The sequence below is a fragment of the Vitis vinifera genome, chromosome 14, assembly GCF_030704535.1.
Source record: "Vitis vinifera cultivar Pinot Noir 40024 chromosome 14, ASM3070453v1".
NCBI lineage: Eukaryota > Viridiplantae > Streptophyta > Magnoliopsida > Vitales > Vitaceae > Vitis > Vitis vinifera.
Genome location: NC_081818.1, coordinates 4,886,626 through 4,900,912, shown reverse-complemented (window position 1 = coordinate 4,900,912; position 14,287 = coordinate 4,886,626). Strand labels below are relative to the sequence as shown.

At 30.8% G+C, this 14,287-nt stretch overlaps 1 protein-coding gene across 1 annotated transcript; it reads left to right on the top strand.

Moving 5' to 3' along the window:
• The first annotated feature begins 5,471 nt into the window (after positions 1 to 5,471).
• On the top strand, positions 5,472 to 13,259 carry LOC100258923 (trafficking protein particle complex subunit 6B-like). Its single transcript, XM_002269710.4, has 4 exons — positions 5,472 to 5,732; positions 6,675 to 6,792; positions 6,867 to 7,092; positions 12,948 to 13,259. The coding sequence occupies exons 1-4, from the start codon at positions 5,581 to 5,583 to the stop codon at positions 12,974 to 12,976; spliced, it is 525 nt and encodes a 174-aa protein (XP_002269746.1). The 5' UTR covers positions 5,472 to 5,580; the 3' UTR covers positions 12,977 to 13,259.
• The last annotated feature ends 1,028 nt before the right edge of the window (positions 13,260 to 14,287 follow it).

Below are 14,287 nucleotides of genomic sequence, written 5' to 3'. Positions count from 1 at the left end.
ATGGTACTGCTATCTCACGGAGATCTATCAAACAAACAATGGTGGTCACATCATCAAATCATTCAAAAATTCTTGCAATTCATGAAGCAAGTCGTGAATGTGTATAGCTAAGGTCAATGATCCAACATATACAAGAAACATGTGGACTACCTTCCATCAGAGGCAATGCAACCGTGTTACATGAAGATAATGATGTTTGTATTGCACAAATTAAAGGAGGATTCATAAAAGGTGACAGAACTACGCATATCTCTCTAAATTCTTCTATACTCATGAGCTCCAAAAGAAAGGTGAGATCGATGTTCAACAGATTCGATCATGCAATAACCTAGCGGATCTATTCACAAAGGCGTTACCTTCAACCACATTGAAAAAGTTAAGGTATGACTTTGGAATACGAAGATTGAGAGATCTACCATTTGAAATATTGAAAAAAATCATAATCATGTTTATATGAGGGGGGGAATGATAATATGGATATACTGCACTCTTTTTTTCCTTCGTCCAGGTTTTATCCCATTGGGTTTTACTGGCAAGGTTTTTAACGAAGCAGTTATAGTAATCCAAAAGAATATTGTACTTTTTTTCATTCATTAGGGTTTTTTCCCATAGGGTTTTTCCTAGTAAGGTTTTAATGAGGTATATTCTTATGATCATCCAAGGGAGAGTGTTATAAAATATGAGAATTTATCGGATTATGGGAACTTGTGGATGATCATCCATATTGATGTATATCTCTTTGTGACTCTCTATAAAAGGGAGATACCTTTAATGAAAATCAATTATATTCTCTTCCTACATTCTAATTTCTTTTTCTTGTTTTCTTCTCCTTTCACTTTATAATTTTACAACAATATTTAAATTATTTATAAAATATATTTATTTTAATGTAATTAAAAATTTTAAAAATAATTATTTTAAAATAAATTTAAAAATCTTTCAAACAAAAAAAGTTAAATGGGTCGACATGATAAATATGAGAAATTTAATTTTTTTTTTAATTAATATAACGGAAATGAGAATTATTTTGAATAAATGAGATTTGATTGAGATGAGGGTGTCTCATCCCAAACTCGCCCCATTGTCATCCCTTCGAAACTCACTAAAAAATTCCTTGGAAACTCATATTTTTAGTGGTCTTATCATTAATAGTATTTCAGTAAGAAATGAGTGGTATTTGTTTTTTTTTTTTACTGAACTTAATACTAAACCTTGTTTAATAGTATTAATTGTTAAGTTATTTTTTTAATATTTTATTTTTATCAAGTATAAAAAAATAAAGAAAAATACAAGTGTTATTTTTAGCATTTAAAAAAAATATATTTTAACTTTTTTCTATTTAATGAAAAATTTTAAAAAAATAAATAACAAATGAACAAAAAATGAAAAACAAACCATCTACAATTTAAAAATAAATTACTTTTAATAAAAAGTTCAAAAAACAAACGATACCAAGATTCATAAAATAATAAGTTGAATTAATTTTTTTAACCCAAAGCTCCTTTGACATTCATTCATTTGAAAGTATGCATTGACCATCTTATTATTTAATAAAATTTCAAACCGGCCAATAAAGACTATGTGAACATCACCAAAACCTTAGGAGTGAAATGGAATTAATCCCATCTAATTATTAAGTCAAGTTAATCAGTTTTATGTGATTTAATTTCATATTCATTTACATTTATCTTGGGACTCAACCACCTAAAATTTTAGGGTCTTTATACCGCGACTTATATATAGTGGGGCTTAACTATCACAATGGGGCTTGACCATCTCCGAATACATCTATCCCAAAGCTTATATAATAAGGTCTAACCATCCATGACTTTACACACCTACCTTGAGATAATTTCTTCAACACTCATTTTAGTGGCATATGTGGTTTATTATCATAGTGTTAGTAATAAGTTGAGTTGTGAGGGAATGTGTTATTGTAACAAATAAAAAACAAAAAAGATTAATCAATTTGAATATAATTCGTTCGATAATCATATCTTATATGAACACAACTTATTCTCTATAAATAAAGTTGGATTGATTCTCTATGAATTAAAATAGCTAAATTAAATTCGATGGCCCTACTCTAAGATATTTAATTGTTCATACAATTATAACTTATTTAACATTTAAAGATTTTTAATTTATACAAAACTGTTTTTAAAACACTTCCTAGTTAAAATCTTATTTAATTTAATTATTTATTTTTAACTATAATATATTTATAGCATGAAAAACAAATAATTTTTTTTATTTTATACTTGTTTATAATATTATTTAATGTTTTAATTATAATATATTTTAATCTTTGTAATCTTTAGATAGTTATTAATTTTTAATTATATGATATTTAAATTCTTATAATTCTACATACTTAAAATTAATAAATTTATTTGAAGTAAAAATAAGTCTCAAACACATTAAATCATAAATATGTATTGGATATACGAAGTGAATAAGTCTTAAACCATAAGATTAAAAATAAATTAATTTAAAACAATGAATATTTTTTTTATTTGCATAGTTTTTTTTTAATGAGTAAATTAATGAGAATGAAACATAAACTGTTATCACTTTTTTAAATAGGAAAATTTGTATCATCCTAAAATATTATTATTTTCAATTAAATTATAATTATTTTTTAAAGAAAAAATTATCTAAATCAATTTAGATTGTTTATAAGTTTGCATTTTTAGAAATAAAATAACTAATAAATCTATTTTTAATATCATTTTTTTCAAATTGTCCTTTAAAAAAACTATTGTTTGAATTACTAATTAAATAAAATAAAGACAATATACACGAGATGATAAAGACCTTTTGAGGAAAAAAAAAGAGTCTTCGCTTATAATTAAGTGAATTAAAATTTTAATTTTGTAAACAACTTAATAAATTAATGTTAAGTCATTAAATAAATTAAGTGTATTTGGTAAAATAATTTAATGGTATGACTTAAAAATAAAAAAATAATTTTAAGTAATAAATATCGGTCTCTTTTACCCTAATTATAATTTATGAGGATAAATATTTTAATTTGATGATTTAAAATAAATTTTAAATTAATTTTATTAAACAACTTTAATACTTAAAAATAAGAATTATGTAATAAGTTTTAAATTTGGAAATAAATTAAGTTGTTGTGGAAAAATATTTTTTCCCAAGTTTAATGGATCTGAGTGTGATCTCTCTGCATGGTGTGGTTAGCATTTATATAAAAGAAAAGGTTGTCTTTTGCCCTCGAAAAGAAAAAAGAAAGAGAGAGAAAAAAAAAAAAAATCTCTGAACAGGTTCATGTAGATTAGTGGATATAAAAAGGCAAAATTTTAATGCTTGCGTGGATTGGTTAATTCGATTCTAATCCAAATTAAGAAATAATAAGTGAAATCCAATTTAACTTGATTTCTTTAAGCTCCAGTTGGGTTTGAATTAATTGGGATAAATTTGGATTTTTTTGGATCAATTTAGTTTTTTAATTTAAAATTCATTTATAATATTTGTAGGAGCCTTCCCCCACGTGTCAGTCCACGTGGCACACCCATAGAGTTGCCCGAATAATTGTCAGAGTGTCCGGAGCCTTCTATTCGTACCATTTAGACATGCGGCAAGTGGCACCAGGCTCCTTAAGTGGGCGACGTCTTCCAACTAGCCTTCAAGTTCTCCTTGCTACGATTTCCATATGACATAAGAATGACTGATGGGACCTTCTCCCATCCACACGTCTACATCAGTGGATTGTCACACATTGTCTCATACCTTCAACAGGTTGAAACGATGAGCAGTTACATCATGACACACCATCTGACGGCACCTGCCAGCCGTCTTAAAGTGCAATGATTGCCTTGCTACCTACAAGATAACCATCATTGCATTAAAAGTCAAAGTGTCTACTTGGCATTATAGTGCTCCCCCCTGAGCATTATAAAAAGTTCTCCTGCAGCATAACCGAGGTATGCAGATAGAAGCTTTCACTCTCTTCTAAAAAAGGTTCCAACCCCCTTGCGCTTGATTTAAGCTTCGGAGATGCGTGCCCGGACATCCTTTGTGCAAGGAAGAAGTTTACTCAGCCCCCTAACGCTGGGTAGAGACTCTCAATAACACAACAAAGAGAGGATCTGACTCATATTGACCTCGCATCAACAATATATATTTTTTAAATATTAAGGAAATAAACTATCATTTCCGTTATGTTTGGTTCCCAGAAAGTACAAAGGAAAAAAAAACAATGTTAAGGAAAATAATTTTCTTATATTTGATTTCACTATAAATTTTTTTAAAGAAGATTAAATATAATTAAAATTAGTTAAAAATTTATACATTTTAAAATTATTTAATTTTTATATAATAGAAGAAATTAAGTGAAATGAGTGTAAAGAAACAAATAAAAATAATTTATTGATTTTAAATCTTTTTTTTTTCATTCCACTTTTCCTCTTTATTTTCTTTCAAAATTTACAAGAACTAAACATAGCTTTTAGGAAAAGAACTCTAATATTTTCTTGGAATGAGATTATGACATGGAGAGACTATTTGACAGTAATTCTATAAAACATTTTTAAGTCTAAAAAATATTTTTGAAAAAATATTAGGTGTATGATAAAATTTAAGAAATAATTTTAAAAATTAAAGAAATAATTTATAGTAATTTTTTAGAAAAACAATTAACAAGTGATTCTCCTAAAAACAGTTTCTTATAAATTACTTTGAGTATAAACACTTGATAGACACTCCGTAATTAAACTAGTAAAATTGAAAGAAAATAAGAATCAATATTTATCGCCTTTTGAAATAAAATAAGAATTAATATTTATCGGTTTTATCTAAAATGCATCATTTGTAAATATAATTTTTAGCCAAATTTTTTTGATGCACTAGAATTAACACTAATAATTATGGTTTTAAGCCAAAAATTTGAAATGCAATAAAACCAACATTGACAACTACAACTTTAAAGTAAACTTTTCAAAATCACTTAGAACCAAGATTAGTTATCGCAATTTTAAACCAACTTATCAATTTACTGAAACTAACATTCATACTAGTGGTTTTATGATGCAAAATGAAAAAAATAACAATAATGTGGGTATTGGTGTGCACAAAAGTATTAATTTGATAGACATAATTAATTGGTTAAAAGATGTGAAATAATCTCTATGTTTGTAAAATTAACCTTTTTCGTGTTTTTGTTTGAAAAATAATTCATTTTTTACATAAATACCCTTGAATATTTCAAGTATTTCTATATCTATTTTGAAATAAAGTTATTTTTACAAGAAAAAAAGGATATTTTTGTCAATATGATGAAAAAAAAAATAAGGAATTAGATTTCCGAAATTGGTTTTCAATAACCCTTTTAATCAAATAACCCTTTGACAAATGGGTTGTAATGAATAGAAAGTTGCAATTTTTTTTCCCCAAAAATATTTACTTTTCCACAAATCTAGGTTTAATTAGCAGAAGGGCCGATAGTCCCTGGGCCTTCGGTTGGCCCAACAGGCCCAGCCCACCATAACGACCTCCACTGAAAAGTAAACAGCATTTCCTCTCATTTCATCTGATTCTGGAGAGAGTTGTAGGGAGAAGATGGGGAGAGAAGTATCAGAGAGCTGTGTGGAGAGTCTATTGACGGAGATGGTGTCCTCGTATTGCACCCGTTTCTACGCCGACAAGCCGGATCTCGCCGCCCGTAGAATCGAAGCCATTGGCTACCAGGTCGGCCACCAGCTCTCCGAACGGTATGCTGTCTCTCTCTCTTTCTCTCTCTAAACCCTATACCTTCACCTTCTGTTTCATTCTTTTCTTATCATTTCTGATTTTCTACTTGTGGGTTTTCAAGCACTGGATCTGGATATTTTGTGCCAGGCCACCTCAATTTTTGCAATTTGTGTTGAATCTGATCTTAGGTGCCACCCGAGCAGTGTTGCTTTTACTGGTAGTTGGAAATTTGGGGTGTTTCTGTGGAAATAAGAAGAAACAGAAAAAAACAAAAAAATAATCAAGAAAAGATCCAGAAAAGAGGAGGAACTTTAACAATGAAAGTGATTTAAAAAAAATGAGAAGTTTCTAATATGTTGCTTGTTTCCATTTTTGAAAATTAGAATTATTGGAAAATCATATTCGTTTTAGCCACTGAATAGCTTTCAATTTTCTCTTGCTTAATTGAGAAACCAGTAAAGTAGGTTTTGGGAAAATGCCACCTTCTTAATTGGCAGTAGGTCCAGAAATTCAACGCTGAAATTTCATTGTCTGATGACCACTTATGAAGAAAATATCTGCTGAGGCTCAAAGTTCCCTAAATTTTTTTGGTTTGAAACGAAACAACGAGATATGAAACTCGTTCTTGTAAGGTGAGAAGCGGCTAGTATGAGACCAATCTTGCTATGCCTGCCTGGGGCAGAACTCAAAGTGAGCCAAAACCAGTGTATGAAGCTAACATTAAACCAGGGTATTAATCAGCATCCACAATCCAGTTTTGGTTTTAAACTATGGTTGTGGATTCCCAGCTCTTTCTTTTTGGTTGTCAAATATTTTTTTTGACATTAAAAGAGGGGTGCAATGCAAGAACTTTGTTTGATCCAGGGAGTGATCATATATATAGCCCCATAATCCTTAGACTTCCTTTTTTCTTTTTTTTTTTGTGTAGTCATAATAATAAAAAGGTATTTTTTTTTTTTTAGATATACTATGGAGAGGCCCCGGTTTAGTGATCATCTAGAGGCAATCAAGTTTATCTGCAAGGACTTCTGGTCTGAGCTCTTCAAGAAGCAAATAGACAACTTAAAGACAAACCACAGAGTGAGTTCAAGAATTTGAAATGAATTGAAACTTGGTTTTGTTGTCTGAAGAAGTGGCTTATGCTTGTCTTGTAGGGCACCTTTGTATTACAAGATAATAAGTTCCGTTGGCTTTCACGCATGTCAGTGGATCCATCACCTGAAAACACAGGTTCAGCCCAAGATCCTTCTACGGATGAAAACAAGGCAGCACAAGCAACAAGCATGCATCTCTACTTTCCATGTGGAATCATAAGGGGAGCACTTTCGAACTTGGGAATCCCATGTGCAGTTTCTGCTGATATATCCAACCTTCCTGCATGTGAGTAACTGACCTTTGATGGATTTAGCATTCTCAAATAAAAAATGATACTTTGTTGATGAAAGATCTGATACAGAGAGGCCATCCTTATGATCTGAATCACCTACTTAGTGCGTGCTTATTTAAGTCGGTTTGCTGAAAATCATCCCACTTAGCTTCATATGACTATTTTCTACTTCTATCAATTGAACATCAAATATCCAAGCTATAATTTCATAGTTAATATCTTTATATTTATTATATTTTGTTGATCTTTGAATTAATTTTTAGGGATAATCTCACTCACCTCCCCTGAGGTTTGGGCTAAATAAACTTAGCGACCATTAATTTGAAATTTCATCAAATATCTCTCTTACTTTGAGTCAAGGAAAGGTTAATTACATCAACCCTTAATTTTTATTATGATCCCTCATAGTTTGCTCCAATGCCATTGGAAATTGTAATGTGCTTGGCACAACTTAGTAGCTGAACCTGCTGTCCTAATCTATTAAACTGCTTCTTTTTGGAATTGTTGTATCCAATTTTAACAGATTGGGTTGGATTAGTTGTTGAACCCAACATCTGAGACCAATCCAATGAGGGGATTCCAATTACTGTTTTATTTTATTTAAAATACAAACACATGCACATTGAGCATTTATACAGTTTTTAATCTAGCCCTGTTTCTGCTAAAAGCTCTGCTGCATCCACAATTTTTTCCATGCTTCATTGCCATCTTGTCCCACATGTTGGATGATAATGACACACAATGGTTCAGTGATAATAGTTGTCCCCTGTCTTTATTATGATTAGATTGATGAGTTGAGCAGGCATGAGCTCTTATGAATAGGTTATGTTTAGATTGGGTCTTCTAGGTCAATAATATAAAGCTAGGTTTAAGGTTGGGTAGTTTTAAACTTCATCCTCTTCCAGAACCATAGAACCAACACCATCTTCCCTTGGTTCTTGATCTTAGAATGCAACTACTTCGAAGATCATGCCAGTAGTTAGTAGAGTTACCAGTATAATAATGTAATAAGAATGTTTTAGAACAAAAAATGTCTTGCATTTGTTTCAACCTCATTGATATTACATTTGTTGCATGTTTATAGAATTCATGCATCCAGGTCAGTGATGGTGATCATTGTCAATTGGCACAAGTTTCTCAATATTTGTAGCCAAATCATCAAACTCAATACAAGCAAGGGTTTGCATGGTTTCCAATCTAATGATTTTTTGATAGGTGGTCTCTAATCTTATGTTATTCCATGTTTTATTATCTCTCTCTAAATCTACTTTGCACATATATTTTTTGATAGGCAAATAGAATAATGCATTAAAAGATGTGAAAAAAGGGAGGCTCACCCTAGTATAATATACAAGGAACATGCAAATAGCAAAAGAAAAAGCAAAGCAGAGGCTAGGACATAAGGGCCTTAGACCATCCTTGCTATATTGGTGAAATCTCAAAAAAGATAATGAAAGTTTATGATCTTGTATCACAGAACTACTTAGAGAGAGAGAGAGAGAGAGAGAGAGAGAGAGAGAGAGAGAAAGAGGGAGGGAGGGAGGGTTGAATAGGTAGCCCTTTTCATTTTTGCCAAAATTTGATGAGGATGTAATTAATAAATAAAAATAAAGAACATTTGATCGTACAATGGATATGAGATTTACATGAAAAACCACCCATAAAGCCTTCTAGAGACTTAACGAAAATAAAAACCACATGGTCAATTGACCATAGAGCTAATATACTAAATATGAAAGATCAAGTACACAGATTTACTTGATTAGACACTACTTTCCCTAAGACGTATACTACCTATACCTACACTTCTGATTTGTCTTGAGGTTTGCAACGGAGCACTTTCATAATCCTTAGTAGGCTTCCTGTCACCTTGAGGGGATGTGATCAATTATCATGTTCTCAACGAATAACATATATATCTGTGAGAGTGTTGATTAGCACAAAAATAATGGCATTATATTTTGGGGTGCAAGAAGAACAAATTGCACAACTAATAGGATTTGTAAGGGAAAACCCTAGTGGACTAGGTGGATTTTAGAAATCACCGGTTACTAAAATTGAAAATCGATCTAGGAAACTTGAAGAAATTTGGAAGACCTTTGACATTTAGCAATTTTGGCAATGAGCACTTGAACGATGATGACATCGCTTGAGCAGTCTTATTGAAATTCCCTTTATAAGTTTAATTTTCTCGCCTAATTAAAACTCTACATTTATTTTATTCCTTGCTAAGTCATTACACTTCAAACAACTCAATAAAACTTACCTGAAAGTATGTTGTAGGGAAACATGTAGAGTCAAAACCAAGAATGTAAGGAACAAAATTGTCAACTTAAACTAAGTTCACTAATAGGTAGATTGAGCATGTGTTTCAAATTAAACATGTCCAACCTTTCAATGATTTCATATTCCAGTAAACACAAATTTCTCTTTAAGAAAAATTTTATGGTTAAATTGAAATTTATTGACTTAAAGCATGATGCGAGTACAATCCTTATTCTATCGTTTGGTTCTTCATTTCCTAGTTGGTAGTTGAGGCTTGAAGAAGCTTGATCCCAAATGAAGAGTTTGCTAAAGATTTGATGTTGTAACCTTAAGCTTTATTTAAGCCTTGACTTGAGTTAGGTCTGGGGCCTTGTTATGATTTGAGGGTTGTTGTGGCTTGATTCTTGACTTGAATAACGTTGATTGAGCGCTTGAACAATTTGATTTTAGATTGGAAAGGTTTTTTTGTAGACTTGGATATGAAAGTTTGAAACTTAGAAGTTTTAAAGACCTTGACTTGACAATTCAAAGACATTTTGAAAAAAATTGAAATTTCTTTGAAGAGGCTTTGAAGATTCAAAGACGATTTGAAGAGCTTTGAATTCCCCTTGAAAAGCTCTTTTGCACTTATGTATTTGGATTGTCTTTTAAAGTATGATGTAAATCATCTTTTGAATTGTGCCTTGAAATTTGGAATGAGCCTTATTTATGGGGCATCATATTTGGGGGTAGTTTATGATTCTTTAGGAATATTATTCCTTATTAAAGTTAATATTTAGGGAGATTTGGAATGTTACATTTGGCTAGTTTTGACCCTTTGAAATATTATTCTTTAATTGAAAATAACATTTAAGGAGATTTAGAAGACTATATTTGGTAGTGTTTGATTTATTTTTTAATGAAAATCAATAATTAATTTATTTCAATTATCAAAATTCATAATATTTTATTTATTCTAATAATTATATTTTAATTGTTAGGATATATATTTCTTTTATTTAAATGGAAGACAATTTGTATTCTTCTTGTGTTGGGCCACGCAACACATGAAATTATTTTATTAGTAGAAAAATTATGTCATATGAGGACTTTTAATTGATCACAATTTAAGTAAATTATGAATATTTGACCTTTTTTAGGTCCATAATTAACTTAATCTAAGTATGTGTTAAATTGTATAAGGTTAAATTTTGCCTGTCTACAATTCCACTCTTTCCAATGCACCAAAATAAATTGAAGGGGGGTGGTTCTCCACTCTTTCCACCTCCTCCATCCTGCAAGACAGTCTTGCCAGCAAGGCACAAGTTACTATTGTCATACCTAGTACAATTCTAGCCATAAAAATTTTGTAACTGTATTGGACATTGATAAGAAAAACATAGTTTAAAAAAGGATCAACTCCTTGACCACAAAATAGGTTTCAGGGTTGGAGCAGCATCCGATGTAATAAGAGGTTTTGAACCCTGTGTGAACCATGCAAGCTCCTTACTGCATTTTTTTATTTTTAATAAGCAAACAGATTCTCTATTGAAAGAGCGTCAATAAAAGGGGGCACACCCATGTAAATTCCTTACTGCTTTGAGCTGTGCTGTTGTCCGTTCCTGTTTGGTTGATATTTATAGCAGTCAGTATGGTGTCATTAGTGGGCAGCAAATTCTAGCTTGGAGAACATTGATGATTTCAGTGAATTCGGAGTAGTGTGGTAGGAGAATCTTTTAAAGTGCAAAGCTCCAAGTCCATAAGTAGGAGACTCTCCTCTCTGATCTTTATGTTACTTAGGGTTCAGATGCAACATATTTAAGAGAATGTCTTTTTAAACCATTGCAGATTCTTTGTCTGCTTTCTGGTACTGACAGCTTCTTGAATTGAAAACTTTACATAATTATAGGATTTGCTTCTAGGTTTTAGGGGCTAATCCTTTTAGATACCTTGAGCTTCCCATATATCGTTATAGGATCTTCTTTGGACATGACTCTGGAACCATCTTTGTCCTCTGATTTTACTAGTGATTGGGTGTCTCTCTTTGTTCTCTCTGGCATGATTTATTTTATTTATTCTGTCTTGTCTCTCATCAAGTAGGATGACATCCTATCTTGGGTTAGCTTAGTTTTTGGTGTGCCTGCAGGCCATCAATCACAAGATGCAATCTCTCTGTGCTATTACCATGCTGCTGCCATGACATCAATTATTGGTGTCAATGTCAGGTTCATATGCTGATCAGTCAAAATCAGGACTCATTTGATACATGAGTCTGTATGGATTCATTTATTCAGAATTGGGAAGTTGTAATATAGTAGGTTGGGTAGATTGTAGGTTTATGCATAAATCGAAACTTTTGAAAGGATGTTATATTTAGTTGGCATGGCAGCTTTTGGTAAGGGCAAAATGAAGGTGTGCCAGATGGCTTTGTTGTACCTACTTCGACATGTTACTTGTATATGGAAAGAGTGGTACCTTAGGATCTTTGAAGGCTTGGAGTGCTTGAAGATGAGTTTGAACTACTTGATTCTTAATTCTATATTTGCTTGGTTTGAGGGTGCTGGGGGGTTTATAGCTTGTCATTTTTAGATTTCTAAAATTGTATTCTATTTCCATGATCTCAAAGAAAGGAGTCCTTATGGTCTAGGGTTTATAGGCCTGCTTGAGTGTTAGTAAGATTATTACTGAGGCCTTATATGGCACAGAGATATTCTTGCTCATTCTATATCCTGATGCTATGGAGCCTTTATTCAATTCCCAATGAAAAAGTAATTGTGAAGGGAAAGAGTAATTGGTGAAGAAGGACGTGCTTAGTTTTTCTACTACATTTTTTAGTGAAGAAGGAAGTTTGTCTTTTTTTTTTTTTTTGTGAGAGAAGGAAGTTTGTCTTAGGATGTAGAAATGGGTTCTCATCTGCTTTTCTATCCAGCTAGGGTGTTTGTCAAGGTGATTCACTTGTTATCTATCACTTTTGTTGCAAAATTTCTTACCATGGTTTGGTGATGAGTTACCATCATGTTAAGAGATAAGAGTGACGACTTCCCATTTCCAAACTGCAGGGAATAGGATATATTTTTTTCTAATGATTTGTGTAGAGGCAATAGAGCGCATAAGGTATTAAGGTTGCCAATTTCACGATCTCAGGTAGCTTAGGGTTGAGTGGTTGATGATTAAAGACACTTAACAAGCTACGCATGCTGACTTAATTATTTGGATGATTTCCTCTATATTCAGAGGCTCTATTCATGTGTATAACACTTGAGTTTTTTTTTTGATGTGTGTGCAAGTATTTTACCTTGGTTGATCATATTTCGCTTGACCCTAGTTAAAATACTATCCACTTCACTCTGCGTCGCTTATTAGGAAATATCTTCCACCAATCTTGTGTAAAGGATGCAAGTGATCAATGCCAAGACACCCAGTGAGAATGGATGATTGGAATTTTTTTTTCTTTGCATACTGTTGTGACAATTTTACCTTCAATGATATGTTCAAAAGGTGCAGATTGTGGTGATTTGAACTTTATTTAGCTATCTTTTATCCTGATTGACCACATATAGTGTACTTTCTCATGATTTCATTTGTTTTCTCTATTGACAACCAGGTTCCTTTGTGGTTCGTATAAAGGCCTGATGAACATTCAGCAGAAAGTCAGTCTGAAATTGGGGTTTCAAGCCATCTGTTATAAAGTGGAGATTGATTTGTTTCCTTTTTGTATTTACTTTTACTCTCAACAGCTATTGTTGCACCGGAGCCTTTAGGTTGGAACTTCTGATACATATGATGATGGGTGGAAGGAGTTGTTGGGGGTGAGTGAAATCCGCAATTACCATATGTGACATCTAAATTGTATAATTTCTAAAATCCTTGTCCTTGATTTTTTTAGAAGGAATATTTTTTTTTTCAAAAGAGAAAATCATCCTTGCGTTGGAAAAATAATTTCTGCCTTTTAAGAGTGAAATTTGTAACCCCAAATCTTTGGAAATAATTTTCAATTTTGTCATAAAATATATTCATTTTTAAATTAGATATAATGGAAAATGTGAAGATGAGAATAGGGTATGGGGAGATTACATATCCTTTTTTATACTAAATTGTTTTAGATTGGTGAGAATTCATACTCATGTTTACTATTTTGCTTAAGCACAAAATTTATCCATGAATTTGCATAATTGTGATTTGTAATAGCTTGATATTAAGAAAATTTAGGTCATGCTTGGGAAGTGTTTTCAAAAATAGTTTTGAAAAACATTTTAGAAATTTGTTCTTTAATATTTTTGTGAAACAAAAGTTTGTTTAAGACCTGAAAAAATAATTTTTATATATATTATTTTATTTTTAATCATTTTACATGTTTACATAATTATTTTTTGAAATAATTATAATAAAATAAGGGAAACTAATTTAAAAGAATTAAAAATATGTTTCATGTGTTTGATTATGGGATTTAAAAATAAATTTTCATTTTAAAAAATAGAAATTTGGTTTTTAAAATTTTTAATACTGTTTGGTCATTGTTATATGGAAATAATTTTAAAAAATAAAATGAAATGAAGAATAATTTTTGAAGAATAAATAGGAGTTGTTTTCACTTGTTTTTAAGTTAAAAAATAAAAAATAATTTTTAAAAACAAATTAAAAAAATTATAGTGAAGTGCTCTTATTTATTTATTCATGTCAGATAATAAAAATTGTTTTAAAAAACAACTATCTTATTTGTTTTATTTATTTTTCTTTGCATTCAATTCTTTTTAGAATTTTTTTTTGTGGGATTTTTATTTTGACAAACAAAATGAAAATTGTTTTAAACATTAATTAGAATAGTATATGGAGGATATTTTTCTTATTTATTGCACTCTAAATAACTTCAATTAATTTTATGAGTACTAATTAAAAACTGATTTAATTTTTTATGATTTATTTTTATTTGCTTCATTACAGACT

Coding starts and splice junctions, on each gene's coding strand:
- LOC100258923 (XM_002269710.4), top strand. CDS start 5,581: ATGGGGAGAGAAGTATCAGAGAGCTGTGTGGAGAGTCTATTGACGGAG. Junction 5,733..6,674: donor GGCCACCAGCTCTCCGAACG/GTATGCTGTCTC, acceptor TTTTTTTTTTAG/ATATACTATGGAGAGGCCCC. Junction 6,793..6,866: donor ACTTAAAGACAAACCACAGA/GTGAGTTCAAGA, acceptor CTTGTCTTGTAG/GGCACCTTTGTATTACAAGA.